The following is a 16329-nucleotide window of genomic DNA, read 5'->3' as shown; positions in this document are numbered from 1 at the left end:
AGAAGGAAGGTACTTCCTATCTTTCCACCTAATCTCATGCTTCCTAAGCCAGATTTAGGAGTGTCTCATATTTGCAGCTGGCAGGACTCTAGACCATGCTATAAACACAGATGAGGGAGAGCCAGGTTCCTGGATTCAGAGGCAAAAACCCTGGGCTGTACAGCTGCTGGAGGGACTGGGCAGTGCTGGGAGGTTCCCTCTCACAAGTGATCCCAGCACACACCTCTGAGGAAGGGGCTCACCTACCCAGGACTGCTCTGCCTTCTACCTCCTGTCCTTAGTAGAGAGCCAGGCAGAATGGAGCCCGGGGAGTTTGGGAGCACTGGACTCCTGCCTGCCCCTGCCCACAGGCTGCTCCCCAGCACAGCTCCCAGGGGCTGCCTCTCACACACAGAGACATCCCCTAGAGTAGGCAAAAGCTCTCCATTACCCAGCTCACCGGGAGACTCGTTCCCCTCTGCACATTAACAAGTGTTAAGGAGTTAAGAAAACCTCCAAAACCAGACAGGAACTGCAGAAGTGTATTTCACTCTCAGAGAGGGATCTTGGTTTTCGTTAACTAATATATCAGAAGAAACCAGTGGAGAAACATGTCTTGTTATCTGGCTTCTTAGATGGTAGCCTTTGGTTCATTAGCCTGAAAGCCTATCAACTAGATAGCAGCATTTATTCCATATAGAATAATGATCTACTTTTAAGAAATATGGTATTGCCCATGCAGGAATGAATTCAACCATTATTCACAGCTTAAACACACACTAACCCATGTGAGTGAGAGATAGAGATGTAAAAAGGATTCAAAAAAAGTAGGTCCTGGGAAGAAAGGCAAAATCTAGGTATCCGTACCCTGGAGCTACTAGAGATCTGACTGTACATTAATTACCCACTAGTTTCAAGTTACACTACCCAGATTCAGAGCCTTTGCTCTTTAGCCATATTTAAAGGAAGAAGCAAAATGAAAGCTAAGTGTGGTCAGCCCCACTTCTGAGGTCAGTAAGAATACTAACATTAGATTTAAGCTTTCTGTCTAGTTGGAAAAAAAAGTTGTGCTGATATTTAAAGCACACAGTCATTGAATTAGTTCAGAGCTATGCAGTAGCAGATAGCTCCACAGACACTTTAACAGCCCCTTCAGAAATACTATGATTTTAATCTTACAAGCCTGCAAGAGCAATATCTATGCACTGTTCAACCTATATCGTTGACAATAAAATTATAAAAAAAGACACTTTAAATATGCAGTAGCTGTGTCTGAAAATTAAATATATCAGCCATTAATTTTTTTCCCCCCAAATTACTAAAAAGCAACAGTCCACACTAAAGACTAACTGTTTGTAAAATTGGATTTTTAAAGATGAAGTCTTTTTTAAGCCAGGGCTGGTCAAAAGAAGCATTAGAACAATTCTACAACTAGAAAAAATAAAGCTGCTTAGCTAATTCACCTCACTAAACCAAAAATGGATTTATGCTGCTCACACCAATGTTTCAGATACTGCAGTTTTAAAGAGTGGGGATATTACATTAAACCCCACAAAATGTAAGGCTCTGGAGCAGCAGGGCCATAGGTAATGAGATATTGATCCTCCCACCTCAAGGTGAGCACACACAGGGGGGAGCTGGGGCCTGACTGCAGCCACCACCAGACACAAACTGGGCTCTGGCCCCAAACCAAGAGCCCTGAGCTGCAGGAGACACCTCCTCCTGCACAGGTAGCACACAGGACTGAGGACAAATGCCCATCTCCTGGCAATTTATTTCCCCAACAAGGTCCAGGTAGAGAGGGCTCAATGATCCCATCCCCATCTACCTCTGCTGGTCTCCGTGACATGGGTGCAGAGCCCTGGGTGACACCACAGATGCTCTGACACAGCTCTGCAGCTGAGGACTCACAGACCTTACCACTTTTTGGTGGGGGAAAACAACCTTTTGGAACTTGACATTTCAAAGAAAATTGTTTTCCAGACAGCCAGCTTACAACTCCCTTAGCTAAGCACAGTCATGCCCCCCCAGTCCCAGCTCAAAACCCGACTTCTCAGAGGCTCCACCAGAGCCACCCTCCCTCGCCTTTGCCGTGCTAGTGAGAAACCACATCAGCTGCTAAGTGGCCTAATGCAAACTGATGTGGCAGTTTCAATTCAATTGCCACTGCACAAGTAACGCTGTAGCAAAAGTCACCCCGGTGATTGGCGTCAGCAGGAACCATTATTGTCACCCCTCACGCAGTGCCATCGAGGGGCACAGGCCCTGTGCCTCCGCCGCCGAGCAGCTCCAGAGCTGATGTGCGGCTCCATCACGGCCTGTCACAGCAGCACCCGCCGTCCCCAGTCTGAGGTGGAAGGGAGTACTTTAGGACAGCGAGCCTGCTCCCTCTCACAGCTGCTAAAACTTCTAACAGCATCCCTTCACCACAACTGAAACAGGGACGGCTGAGCTTTGAGAGTCTCTGGAAGTTTTTTAGGGAAGCAGTGCCATCGAGGGGCACAGGCCCTGTTGCCTCCGCCGCCGAGCAGCTCCAGAGCTGATGTGCGGGCTCCATCACGGCCTGTCACAGCAGCACACGCTGTCCCCAGTCTGAGGTGGAAGGGAGTACTTTAGGACAGCGAGCCTGCTCCCTCTCACAGCTGCTAAAACTTCTAACAGCATCCCTTCACCACAACTGAAACAGGGACGGCTGAGCTTTGAGAGTCTCTGGAAGTTTTTTAGGGAAAGGAGCTGCACCAGGTTATTTACGCTCCAGGGGCTGGGGGTGAGGGTTTCTTTTTTTCTTTTTAAATCACTAACAGGATAAGGGTGGCACACAACACTGTGCTTCACTGGTATAAAAGCATCTGTGGTTGCTTCCTGTGTTATAATTCATTAGCTGGCTCTTAACTAATTATAGTTTGTAACTTCCGTGAAATTAAGCAGCAGTAACCAGCAGCTGTACAACTGGGCCAGCGAACCCGTGTTCCACAATCCAGGCAGGCAGGTGAGCGAGGAGCACCCGGCCCCACAGCACATCCCACACCAGGAGGCAGCTCAGAGCTCCCCAGTACCAGGGGCTTCTGCCCCTCTTCCTTCAGGCACAGGCATGCTACTCCCTCTTGTATCCAGTCTAATTTTAAGTCACTGGAGTGACTGCACATCTACCAGCTCTCTGGGGAGCTTATTAAAGAGTTTGGAAGAGCTGCATTTGGGAAGTTTGCCTTCACTTGGTTTTATCTCATTGCTCCTGGTCTCTTTCATGCCATCTCCACACAGCTCTCTCCCCTGTTAATTTTCAGTGTTTAGGCACTTAACCAGTATTGCCAGCAAGCTATTTACTGCATCAGTGACACCTCTGGAGGGTCCACAACTGGGAGCAGCTGCTTTGCCCCTTTCATGCCAGTAGGACAACCCTGCAGCCCGCCCACACCTCTGCTCAGCTTTTATCATCCTTTATCAGCTGGGGCTGTGTCACTGCCCACACCTGGGCAGGATGGGGGAGCTGCCCCCAGCCCAGGGTCCTGGGAAACCCCCAGTTTAGCTGCTGCTCTTTGCACACTTCTAAACTCAAGGCATGGGGTTCTTGATTTCCCTTTAAAAAAAAAGCAAAAATGTCATTCTCCAAGCTTTCTGCTAGTGATGGACACCAAGGCGCCTGCTGATGTCCCTCAAAACTCCCACACCCTTCTCAGCCCCTTCTCAAGGGCTCCCACCTGCCCCCTTAGGGCACTCAGCTGTGGGCTCTTGCCTGCCCCAGCCCCCTCACTTTTACTGCTTCTGCATTTTCTTCTACAATTGCTTGCATAAATGTGGAGTAATTTTGCTTTCAGACCTGAATTTGTATTTCTCCAGGTTAAATTTTTTTATTCTTGCCCATATTTTCCTCTGTTATTTCTGTCTTTGGTGATGTTTGCAATAGCTACTAATGTACTGTCATTTGCAAATGCAATTAGTGTGTTTACTTCTTTCTTTCTTTAGCTCATTAATAAAGATGTTAAATAAAAATATGCCTTCCTCTGCTAACAACATCCTCAAAATAGTTAGGAAGATGGGTTCCAAAGGTAATAAAGAACTGTATTATTGGACAAGACTCTTCCTTGCATCTTTCAGCATTTGTCGTGCTCGTTACAGGCAATTAAAACATAAAACAACTTGCTCACTTCACACCCAAAATAGTCCTCCTCCCTGTTCTGTGTTTGGATATATAGGATACATACATAAAGAACAAGACCAGACATCAGCTATAGCAGAAGCTGCAGGGTTTTCTCTGGCTTAGATGCAGAGGAGTGAAGTGTAGCCATTTTTTAACCTTTTTATGTACACGATCATTGTTTCCAACAAAGGATGGGAGCGTGAGTGCTTTTAAAACTTTGCTTACTGTGATTACTGTAGCGGTGTCCTGGTACAACAGCTTGTACGTTTATTACACAACCATAATTCAGCATATTGGCTGTATCCACTAATGCATCCAGTATTTCCCATGACTCGCTAGCCATCCTTGTTCCTTTGATTTTTGACAGGTCTGGGAACACTCAGCAGTTCATGGCACTGGCTCACTGTTGGGACAAAACGCTGTGCACTTCTTTTCACCTTCAGGAAAACGTGCTAAAATTAACTCATGGCTCTAGTGAGTTGGTGTGAAATGTAATAATACCATTTCACCTTAGTTTTCTATCTGCTGAAGAGACAGCAAAGAAAAAACAAATGTTTATGGAAACAACAACAACAAAAAAAACCAAACCAAAAACAAAACACCAAGGAAAAGAAGAGAAACAAGCCCAAGGATACACAGGGGCTAGTTTATCAAATTAATCTCATTTCTTCGTCTCATGCTCAGCTATTAAACAGAATTTAAATATTACATTTATTTAAAGGCGAGCCTTATTTCTGACTCCCTTCTGGCATTAAGGTGTGGGGAAAGAGAAGTCTTTTCTCCCTGTAATGTATGAAGAAAGACTTAAGATCGCTGGATGCACATTTGGGTAATCATAAATTAATTGTAATGTAAAACTTTCACAACATGTTCAGAGCATGTTGAGATTTTGTTTGATTTTGAATTGCTCCAAAATGACATCTAATTATATACTAGTGATTAACACGTTGGTTGCTACTAAGAAATAGCAACCAAGCAAACATTACAATTCAATATTTAAATTTACTGTGGGTTGGATTTGTTGGATATTTTACCTATTTTTTTAATGCACAGAGGAAACATGGTAGTAAATTCAAATACTTAGACAGATACTGAGGCTCCTTTTCCTCATTTGTGAAAATTAGGGATTGCATCACTATGGGTAGAGAGGCAAAGATGATCTTTGGCTCCCTTTCTCTTCTTTCTACCTTTTTCTTTTCCTGCCTTTCTGCCCCCCTCCAGGGACACAGCTGAGTACGGGACCTGCCCTGCAGGAGTGGGGCTGGCTCTGCTGTTGGAGGCTCAAGCTGTCTCTGGGGCACAAGGCAGGAGGGGGATGCTCAGCACTGTGCCTGGGTCATTGTGCCATGGTACAGCAGCACTCCTGCTCAGGGCAGGGGACACATAGGGACACACTGGCAGTCCCACCTGGGCCAGGTCAACATTCCCTTCGCCCACAGATGCCCCATCCTGAGTCCCCCTCTCCATTCCTGGCAGTCTGCCGTTTCCCCAGGAAGACACCTCTCCTTTGACCTGAAGTCTTCTCCGAAAGCAGCACTGGGTTTCTGGCACTTGAGTGATCACCAGTTATTCATTTCATATTCCCACCCTTTGTGCTTTGGATGAAATTGTTCAACCAAATAGGAAAAATCTGTAGAGTTAGAACAATATGTGCTGTGTTCTGATTTTTTTCTTTTTTTCTGATACAATGGAAAGTGTGTGTGTGCCCCTCAGCTGCAGCCAAAAGCTGGCTGATACCTACCTGGTCTGAGAGTGCTGGGGGTGAGGACCTGGTCAGCATACAGGACTAAAGCATATGCACGCACGTAGCATTTACTCTGTTATCCCTCATTTGGTGCAGAAAATTTTATTTTATTTGAAATAAAAGTTTCTGAAGCATTGGAGTAAAACTATACTCAGTATGAACTGTAAATAAAGATTTAGTGAGGACTGGGTTTCATCTCTGAGTCAAATACTGTCCCACATTAGCTCACTTTTCCGTTCTCACTGTAGTGAGAATCACTGCCCCCAGTCCTAGTGATTTTGATGTTATCTAGAGATTAGCAGTGGTCTGAAATGGAAGAAATGAGGGCTGGGTGTTCTGTGGAGACTGTTCTCCAATTTGGGTTAAGTGAACAGTCTCGTGTTTCCTTACACTGACTGTGTTTGGGCGATTGCTGTCACGTCTGGAGTGCCATGGGCTGTGTGACAGTGCTGGGTGGGACTGGCTGGCACAGGCAGTAGATCAGCTTCTTTCAGCCCCTACCCAAGCACAGAATCACAGAATCACAGAATCAACTAGGTTGCAAAAGACCTTGGACACCATCAAGCAGAAGGACTTTCACCAGGGCAAGGCAGACCTTTAGGTGTCCTCCCATCCAACAGGAACCCAAAGCTCTGGGCAGCCTCTCGAACTTCTCCTCCTACTTCTGTCAAACAGAAATATTGACTGGATCAGTCAATTTTTTGCATTAGTTTAAGCATTTATGATTTAATTGCAAATGCATGAGGTTGCTCAACTGACTGTTGCTCAGGTGAAGATTACTGAACTCTTTGCTGTGCACTGAACATGGCCATGAGGCTGTGGGAAGGTGACAGTGTTTCCTCTAAAGCAAATGCCACTGACCACCAATAGGACACTCAGGTAGTGGCTCTGCGCCTTCTGAACATCAGAAATGTTTTACCGTAACATCCAGGAAGGAGTAGGTGTTAAAGAATCCACACATATAATACTACATCAAGGTGCTTCTCCTATAAATAAATAGCATTTGGTGGCTTTAGCTCACTGGAAGAATGGGTTGGATCAATGGCTTAGGAAAAATTAACAAGTCTTTCAGTGTTTCAAAGCTAATTGAAAATGAACCTCTTCCTTAGTGTAGAGGCAAGCTGGGTTTGGTGACGCCAGGACCACCAGTACAGCTTGAGAGGAGACACCCAGATGGCAATTGCTGTACAGATATGAACACGTGCTCCACAGGGAAAATACATCTTGCTTCAGCACAGCAGTGCAAACACCAGTAGCTTTGGAGATACCCACACTTCCATGGACACTTCTTCATGGAAAAATGTGAGTTGCCTTCCCCAGGAGCAGCCCTCACTGAGTGCTGCTCCCATGGCACTGGGCATTGGCATAAAACCAGCAGCACAGCCAGGACAAGCACAAATCAGTAGTAGTGGTTCCCTAGAGAAGGATGTACCACAGTCACAGATATTGTGTGAGAGACTTTTAACAAAAGAGAGATTTTCTCTGTTGGGATTAATAGCTCCATTTTTCTTTATTACTCCGTGTGTGTTTCATTCATTCAGGCATCAGCTTCTTTCAAACAGAAAATAAGCAAGAAAACCATCCCCCAAGAATAAAATCTTAAAAATAATAAGGAAGACAGTGGCACAACCTAAAGAGAAATCAGATATTGTGCTGCAATATCTCACACAACTGAAGGATGTGTTTTCTCCACAAAGTCTCTCTTTCAAAGAGAAGGTGGTTTTTACCTCTAACTTCACTAAGAATATACCTGATCCACCATCAAATTATTTAAACTTTACACAGCCAAAATTTCAGGACTTTAAGGGGTTCATCACATCCCATGGCTCAGATTTTCAACCCCTTTGTCCATATTTAGGCACCTCAGTAACTTGCTGATGATCAGAAATGCTGCATATCCACTACTTGGCTTTTATATGGTGCGGAAAATCACTTATTTTGGAGTTAAGGGGTTAAATAAGATTCCTTATTATTAAAAAAAACCCCTACAGGTTGCATATGTTTGTGTATACACACACAAAGTCATTACATATATATAAACACGATTATCACTTTCGGTCCTTTAAAATTTAAAACATTTCAGTTTTTGCTCATAATCCCATGTTCAGCAGCTTTTTTAAAGATCAAATTTTCCTTCAACCTCATCTATCGTGATGTAACTTACCTGCTACTACAGTCTGCAGATGAGGCAAAGCTTGAGGTGTCTGTCTGCACAAATAATTGATGTGTAATAAATAGAAGAAACACTTTTTTCCAGCCTTCTTCATACTGTGCAAAACAAGTAAGATTTACTGACTTGGAGCATGGTGATTTCATGTATTTTTTTGCAATATCAGTAAGGGAACGTTGTCAGGTACATCTGTTGCAAAATGCAGGGCCATAGAGGGCTGGTATTGTTTCAAATCCTCAAAATTCTAGGAAAAGCATAAATAATTGACCCCAAAGAGGGAAGTGTTTGCACCTATGATAAAAAAGAAAAAAATTCTTAGTCTTCCAAATCCTGGGGCAGATCTCCCCCTGGGGTGATACAGTGGATGGCATTTGATTTATACCAGCAGTGGAGAGCCCTTCAGCTTGTGAGTGCATCAAGTTTGGCTTCTCTGCCTGCACTCAGCATCCTTCCACGAGGCTTGGTGGATCAGGAATATAAATTCTAGTCATAAACAAAGAAAAAACCAGACTGACAGAGAATGTGATGAACAATTTACATCTGTGCACAATTTTTCCCTCTGTGCCAATGAAGTGCGTGATCTTTTATCTTTAGCCTTCAGTTTGCCTTCCCAGTCTGCTTGGTTGCAAGAAACACTGTAAAACCCTTAAAATATTAAGAAAATTACATCTGCTACATCTTGCTTTAAATATGATGTTCAGTCTTTGTAAGTGTTACTTTGTACATTAAATGAATTGCTTGCCCACCAGGTAAAGGACGTTTTGTTGCTTACCATGTCTGTCTTTGCACAACATGTAGTACACGGGCATAAATAACAGTGTGTTATATAAATAATTACATGTATGAAGGGCTGTAAAACACTGAAGATATATTTGTACTTTTACTTATGAGAACGTTTTAAAAATGATTGCTTTGTTCACTGCGTGGTTTTTATGTGTTGAATGTGGTGCACGCAGAGAACATTTTCCAAAGTTGTTTTTTTTTTCCCTTTCCTCCAGGTCACACTAGCGTTATAGTTAGCAAATTGATAAGGTTCCACTGTTAAGCTTTATTACTTGTGACATGAGCCTATGACACTTTATAAAAAGAAGTAATCCAGAACAATCTCTAGGTAATTAACACCTAGATAAACAAACATAAATTTCTATATTGCATTTATTTGGACTACCACTCAAATACGCGTGAACCATGCTTTTTTAATTAAAAGATAAATCTATGTGACACTTAGCCTCAAACTTAATTATTCAGCATAGTATAATAAAAAATAGAGCCCATTAAATGTGTCTTGCTCTGTATTTCTGTATTAACAGCAAAACAGTTCACTCTGGGATCATTTAAATTTTCTTCTTCCTCTTTTCCTGTGATTTCCCTATTCACTGAGAAGCTTTGGTTAAAAAGCAAAAATACCACAACAAAAAGCCCCCAAACAATACCCTGAACAACACCAACAGGTGAGGAGCCACGGAACTTTTCACAGCACCTACAACACTCACCTGGGTGAGATTTCTAGTATGACATTACACCACAGCTTTATTCTCCCTCCTCCCCCTCCCCGGGCTTCCCGACGGAAACATACTGTGGTGGATCATGCCAAGCAGCGATATCCAGAAATGAAAATCACAATAGTTATGAATAATTTCACTGGGAGCATGCTTACAATACACAAGGTGAGGTTTCTATATATACTGTTACAATACAGATGTTAAACAGGGTAAATATTCAATTCCCAAATTACAATAGATAGAGGTCTTAAAGTCCTTATAAAGTTTCAGCAAGAAACATTATCGTAGAGCTGGGAACAGCCTTCTGATATTAGGTGGAAAGACTCTTGTCAGGACACCCAGCATCTGTGTGAGGATGGCTGCCCGTCAGCTGTGGGAAATAAAACCCCACAGACTTCAGTGAGACAACCCCTTCCTCTTTCAGACCTTCTTCCCACCTGCCTTTGCAGGTGATGCAACCCCACACTTTGCAGTACATGGGCCCGGTGGTCATTTTTAGATTTCCTAGAGGATATATGTACTGTGTAATGCACTGTTCCCAGCAGAAATCCAGGGCCATAAAGGAGACTGTGTTTGTAAGCATTTCCATGGAGGTGCAATGAGATGGTCATTGCTCCTTAATCAGGTTTTCACATTTTAATTTATTGTCTACTGAAACCAGGCAGGAAAATCTTTGGGAGACACCCCTCCCACCGCTCTGTCCCTAGACATCTCTTTTTCCCTGGATCCAGGGCACAGCAATTACCTGAAAGGACAATGAACCTGTTGTGAGGCAGAGTTCAGCTCTGAGCCTGGAGCTCATCTGTCCTCAAGACACATTTTTACATGCTACCATTTTGTGCCTAGGAAGGGTTGTTCCCCCCAAGAGAGGGTGTGACACAAAAAAAAAATTCATTAACTTCTTGGATTTTGATTAAAATTTGATGCATTGCAGATTTTATTCTCTGTGGATGAAGAGACCTGTGGCATTTACCCACAGACCAGTGAATTTGGCACCAGCTCCGTGACTCCCCTTGCTGCACAGACACTCTACCAGTTCACCAGTACTGTGAGCTTCAGCGACTGAATAGCTGAATTTCTATGATTTTATGCTTGTAATTCTTAACCCTTCTGACAATTTTTGTACCTTTTTCTATTGGAGAATCCAAGCTAGAATATATCTTTATTATTGTGGGTATGACTGGCTTAATTTAGTATTAAAATTTCTCTTTTCTAAATATGTTTGTTTTCTCAGCTTTTTTTGGAGCAAGGCCATGTTCCTCTCTCCTCCCCATACTTGCTGTAGTTTCTCAGATTTGGTGCATCTCTTTTTTGATGTTAATCATCCTTACTTTTCTAAGTGAAAAATCCTTTAATTTATTTGCTTTCAAATGTGCAGATAAAACCTTAAAGGGGAAGAATAAAGATTCGCCCAGGAGAATGGGAGCACTCTTGCTCTTGTACATTCTTTGAAGTGTGAGCAGCTTTTTTAACATGCACCATAACAATAAACCTCACAATTTTCTAAAGGCAAATATATGATCTATACAAACAATCTTTTTTAATGTGAAAACATGACTTTATACATCATAGTGTATGATACACACTTCAAACACTTTCAAATCAAAGCTTGATAGACCCCAAGACTTTTTCTATAGTACATAAGTAGTAGTATATAAAACAATTATTACTACATGCTAAAACAGATTTCCACAGTCTTTTAATTAAGCACAATATATATAATATATATCTGTATATATTGTATATAGATTTGTTCAGATTAATAAGTGGACTGAGCACACACACCCAGCATAATACACTCCAGTAACTGCCTAACAACTGTGAATTTACTGGCATTATTTTTTTTTTCTTTTTAAATCTGAAAAAGCTGAAGAAAATAATGTTTTAACTGTTCCTAATAAACATAAGCAAGTAGGAAAACTTTTTTTTTTCAGAGGTAGAGGTTTTATTGCGTAAAACACTGGATAAAACTGTACTGCTTCAAAGACATTTTTATTCTAACAGCAGAAAGAAAACAGTCATTGCTGAAAAAACAACTTTTAATACTTCTATACCAGAATAAAGTTCTGTCAACTGATGTATTATAATAATAAATAATGACCAAGAATAAACTTTAAATACAAAGTTTTCTAATTGTTACAAGCATAGCAACAAAATCCTCTACTCTATTGATCTCAGATTTCCTCCAAGATAGAAATTTTTCTTTGTGTAGGAATGTAGACAGTATTATGACCAGTATCACAGACTACGGAAGTTACAGAGAAAAAACTTGACATGTTTAGATATGAGAAGCATGATGATATTCAGAAACTGACAATGCATCACTGCTGCTGTCACTTGTTTGTATTACAAGTTACAAATGTTCTGGAAAAAAGGGCTATGTCAGAGGGGAGGATAGGGACAGTAGCACCCGACCAAATGGAATCAACACACACATCACAAGGAGCGGGAGATGTTTCCAGTGTCACAAACAGAATTATTGCCTGTCGTATCTGAAGATGCTCAGAAGACACAAAAGAATACTGAAAGAGCTCAAAAAGTGCAAGAAATGGAATGTGGGGGGTGGTTTTGTTTTTTTTTTCTCTTTTTTCTTTTTTTTTTTTTTTTGCTAAGATACCAAGGCGGCGCAAACACACAAAGCAAGCGACTGACACAGTCACCAAACACAGTAGTGCAGTTAAAATCCTAAAGCTTACTACAGTCAGAAAGGTTCAATAACATTTCAATCCTTTATCTAGGATCATAGAAACAGTTGCATTAAGTTTATCAACTCGATTTAAGTAAGGCAGTGAGAACTATACTAGAAAAACAAGAAAAGCAGCTTGCTCTGTGCCAGATGGGTCCAAGTTACACAGTGACCTCATTTAAACTGAAACTTCAGTTGGATGACATCCTTTCCGACAGCATATGCAAACCGTATTCCTTATTAGCCTGAGATTTTTTTTCCAGTCTCAGGGTAGCGCTAAGAATTTTATTTACATTGATTGCAGTTTAGTATTTTTTGTAAACTGCTTTAGGCAGAGCTGAAGTTTTAAGGCCCTGGGGTTTTACTCTGTGCTCCCAGCCTGCAAAGAAATATTGACTTTTTTTTTAACTTTTTTCTTTTTTTTTTTTTTAAGTCTGGATGATTTTGCTTTAGAAGAAGTTAATACTTCTGTACCATCACGATAAACAGCACCAATTTTGCTTCTATCAAAGGAAATACATTAGAAGGATAAAATTTTATGCCATTCAGAGAATTTCAGAATAAACCTTTAGTTATTTTTCTTACATTTTTTATGTGGTTTGTTATAGTCTCTCAAAAGCTTCCTATGTGACAAAGACCTTACTAAATTTGGAGCATCCAATCAGTAAAAAAGCTAAAATCTGCAAAAATATAGAACACATTTGTTTTACAAAACCAAAGCAATATCATCTAAAACACTTTTTTTCATTAGAGACAAAGAGCAGAAAGTTTGGATTCATATTTTAGGTCAAGCTACTTTATAAGGGCTTGCTCCAGAAGAAACTTCTGCACTATGTCTGTAATACATACAAAAACTAATACATGAAAATTAACCATGACCAGGGAATCCTTCATTCAAGTGTAAAATAAAAAAAAATTTAAAAAAATATAAAAAAAAAAGGGGGGGTTGAAAGGAAGTTTGGAAAGAACCCCAATAGGACAAGTAAAGAACAGAAGAAAAAAATTATCAACCTCCTATGTAATAAAATTCTGTTTCTCACCAGCACCTTCTATAGATAAGGCTGACTAGTTTCACTAAACATTATTTCTATATATTGTAATTCTACGTTTATAGCAACTTACTTCTTCAACAAGGAAAAAAAAAGAATAAAAGCATTTCCCTCAATACTGCAAGATGATTACAAAAAATGGAATTACATTTCAAATCTGCAATCACACATCAGGCTGCAGATTTTTTTTCTAACCATTGATTCATTTGGCTGTATATTAAAAAAAAAAAAAAAAAGAAAATGTAATATCACAATACTTTTCAGAATAGGTCAGTACTGACCCCAGCTTATGGGCCGTCTAAGGTTTCTCCTACACTGCAGTTGCAACACCACTTGAATTGATTTTCTCTGCAATGACAGCTCCAGTCAGACTGGCACCATGGCAGTCTACCAAGACATCTCATTACTATGCTAGGCAAATGACAGCAGCTGGTGTCATATTATAAAGGTGTTTTCAACAATGAAAACACAGCCCCTCAATCTTCAAGGCAACACTAAATCGTTTAGAGGGTATCATTTTTCTGTTAAGAGCATTATTTTTGGACAAAGACCACTTTTAAGTTTGAAACGGCCCTGGTTTTTAAATAACTAACGACCTCCTAACATTTTTAAATCACTTTATTACCCCACCTACGTTGTTTGGAAGTACTTGTTGCCAGGTAACTGTTTAGCAGCCATTTTCAAGGGCTGGAAATTTATTTTTCATGTGTAATATATATATTTACACACATACACACACGTATGGAATGTGTGTATTTTGTGTGTGTGTGTGTATGTAGATATATATTCAATGTGGGTATGACTGGATATCTCTGTGTCTGTAAATATATATATATATGTGCATGTGTGAGTACATATACATATAGATATATTTAAATGTTTTCAGCATTCTGGATGCTTCTGGGAACTTGCATGCCATCCCTTTCCTTGAAAGTGGTTTAAGCCAGCCCTCACCAACCACGTGTCCAAAGCCAGGGCAGAAGGCTACAGCAGAGCAGGGAAGGACCCACTGGGCATCACTCCTGGGCCTTGCTGCCCTCCTCCGACGGCTCTGCCGAGCTCCCTGCCTTGGCAGCCGCCGGCTCCTCCAAATTCCCAGAAGCTTCGGAGTCGACTCTGGAGCGCTTGAACCTGCGGTCGGGGTACTGGCTGTTGTCGAAGGGCATGCGGTGGACACAGAGCACGTGGGTCTTCAGATTTCCCTTCTGAGAGGCACTGTAGGGGCAGTATCTGCACTGGAAAGGCCGGTGACCTGCGGGACAGACGACAGCAGGGTTAGTTTTTGCTTTAGCCCAAGGACATTGCACAGCCTGGACAAATGGGAGACTCTGGAGCCCTCTCCTACTGGGAGGGGCATTGCTCAGTGGCCTCAGTGAAAACAAGAAATCTGTGCTCTTCTTCATTAAAGAAACTGCATTTAAAAAATTCTCTGGATTTCCAGAGCAGTGCAGCTAATCCATCTCCCTCCTCAGCCCCAGCTGTAAATCCTTCAGCCCATGATCCAAACCAAACTCTTGTAAATACCGCGTGTACAAAACTGTCTTCTTTTACATTTGTTAATTATCTTTTTTATTGAAGTGCAATTCAAGGATGACAATGTGCAGACCCTTCGTCTAATAAACACACTTTGTCTTTGGGTGGGTTTCTGGGTAAAGAATTGTATGTTTTATTTCAATCGCACAGATTACTTTTTAATGGAAAGAAATAATGGATTGAGATAGCCAAGGTCTCAAACCTGCAAACATTTACTCCAGTGAGATTACTCCTGTGAGTAAAGATATGTGAACATATAAGTGTTTGCTGGACCAGGGCCCAAGGTTATCATCAGCTTTAAAATAAAATGTCTGAGCTAGATTAGAAAAGGAATGTTAATGCACAAAATCTGATAGATGCACTTCTTGTGGATAAAACAGCAATCGACTGTGTAACAAAGGCATGAATGAAAGATATCACTTCTCAGTAATGCTATCAATATTCTCTCCTATATTTTTCAGATTATTGTGACTTCAAATCTCCATGCTGTATCTGGTTTTGGAGTTTATGTTTCAACAATCACATTTCAACCTATGCTGGGAAGTTGTTGATGTGTTTTACTGGAACTTTATGAGTTTTGTCTCTCAAATTAACTTAAACCAGGACCATCTGAGGTCAAATGCGCTTAGCTTGCTTTAATTTGCTCAAATAAATGAAGAAATAAATGTGCCAGACCATCTACATAAAGCCAGGATAAGTGAAAAACAATACCCTATCTCCACATTTGAAGAGCACATTTTCCCTTGCTGCTGTGGTACTACTTAGCAGGCACAAAACAGGTTCTGGGGCAGCAGAGGAGGAGAATTATGCTTCCTGCAATGGGGAAAGGGGCTGGACCCTCTGCCCATGGTTATAGGTGGGAATTTAACAGCTAAACAAATAGACACCTGTTGTGCACTGGTCTGATGCTACCTGTACTGGAGAGGAAATGCTGCCATGGTCCTCCCAGCAGAGATGGGAGCATGGGCAGCTGCTGGCATAGGAGCATGAGCATCTCTGTAGCAGAGTCAATTCACCTGAGCCAGCATTAGTGCTCTGGGCTGCTAAAAGAACTCACCATTTTTACTGTAACATCAACACCACCACCTGAAGGCTGAGTCCCCCAAAACATGCTGCTTGCTACCCAGAGGAAAGACACCCGGTTTCCTAAGGCCTTGCCCCAGGAATACAGCCTTGTTTCCTTCCTCGGGGATGGAAAGCTCCCCATCACTCTTTGCTTTTCATGAGCTGAAGACTGCCAGAAGTGTGACCACCCTCCCAAATCTCCAACGTGTGTGTTTATGCATGTTATGCCTCCAGCACAGGAAGGACATGGAGCTGTTGGAGCGAGTCCAGAGGAGGCACCAAGATGATCAGAGGGATGGAGAACCTTTTTTATGAGGAAAGGGTGAGAGAACTGGGATGGTTCAGCCTGAAAAAGAGGAGGCTCATGGGTCACCTAATAGTGGTCTTTCAGTTCCTGAAGGGGCTGACAAGAGAGATGGACATGGACTACTGACAAGGACCTAGAGTGACAGGACAAGGGGGA

General features: G+C 41.7%; 1 protein-coding gene across 8 annotated transcripts in view; it reads right to left on the bottom strand.

Moving 5' to 3' along the window:
* Positions 1-11049: 11049 nt before the first annotated feature.
* The window catches only part of ZNF536 (zinc finger protein 536), a 346807-nt gene continuing 341527 nt past the window's right edge, over positions 11050-16329 (bottom strand). For all 8 annotated transcript variants that reach the window (XM_017741035.1, XM_017741038.1, XM_017741037.1 and 5 more), the window contains one exon: positions 11050-14520. In XM_017741035.1, the coding sequence (XP_017596524.1) occupies positions 14285-14520 (236 nt within the window). In that variant the 3' untranslated portion in view covers positions 11050-14284. The remainder of the gene's footprint in view (positions 14521-16329) is intronic.

The sequence above is a fragment of the Corvus brachyrhynchos genome, unplaced genomic scaffold (genome assembly GCF_000691975.1).
Source record: "Corvus brachyrhynchos isolate BGI_N302 unplaced genomic scaffold, ASM69197v1 scaffold26, whole genome shotgun sequence".
Taxonomy (NCBI): Eukaryota; Metazoa; Chordata; class Aves; order Passeriformes; family Corvidae; genus Corvus; species Corvus brachyrhynchos.
Note: the sequence above shows the minus strand (reverse complement) of the source record. Positions and strands in the feature narration are given on the sequence as shown.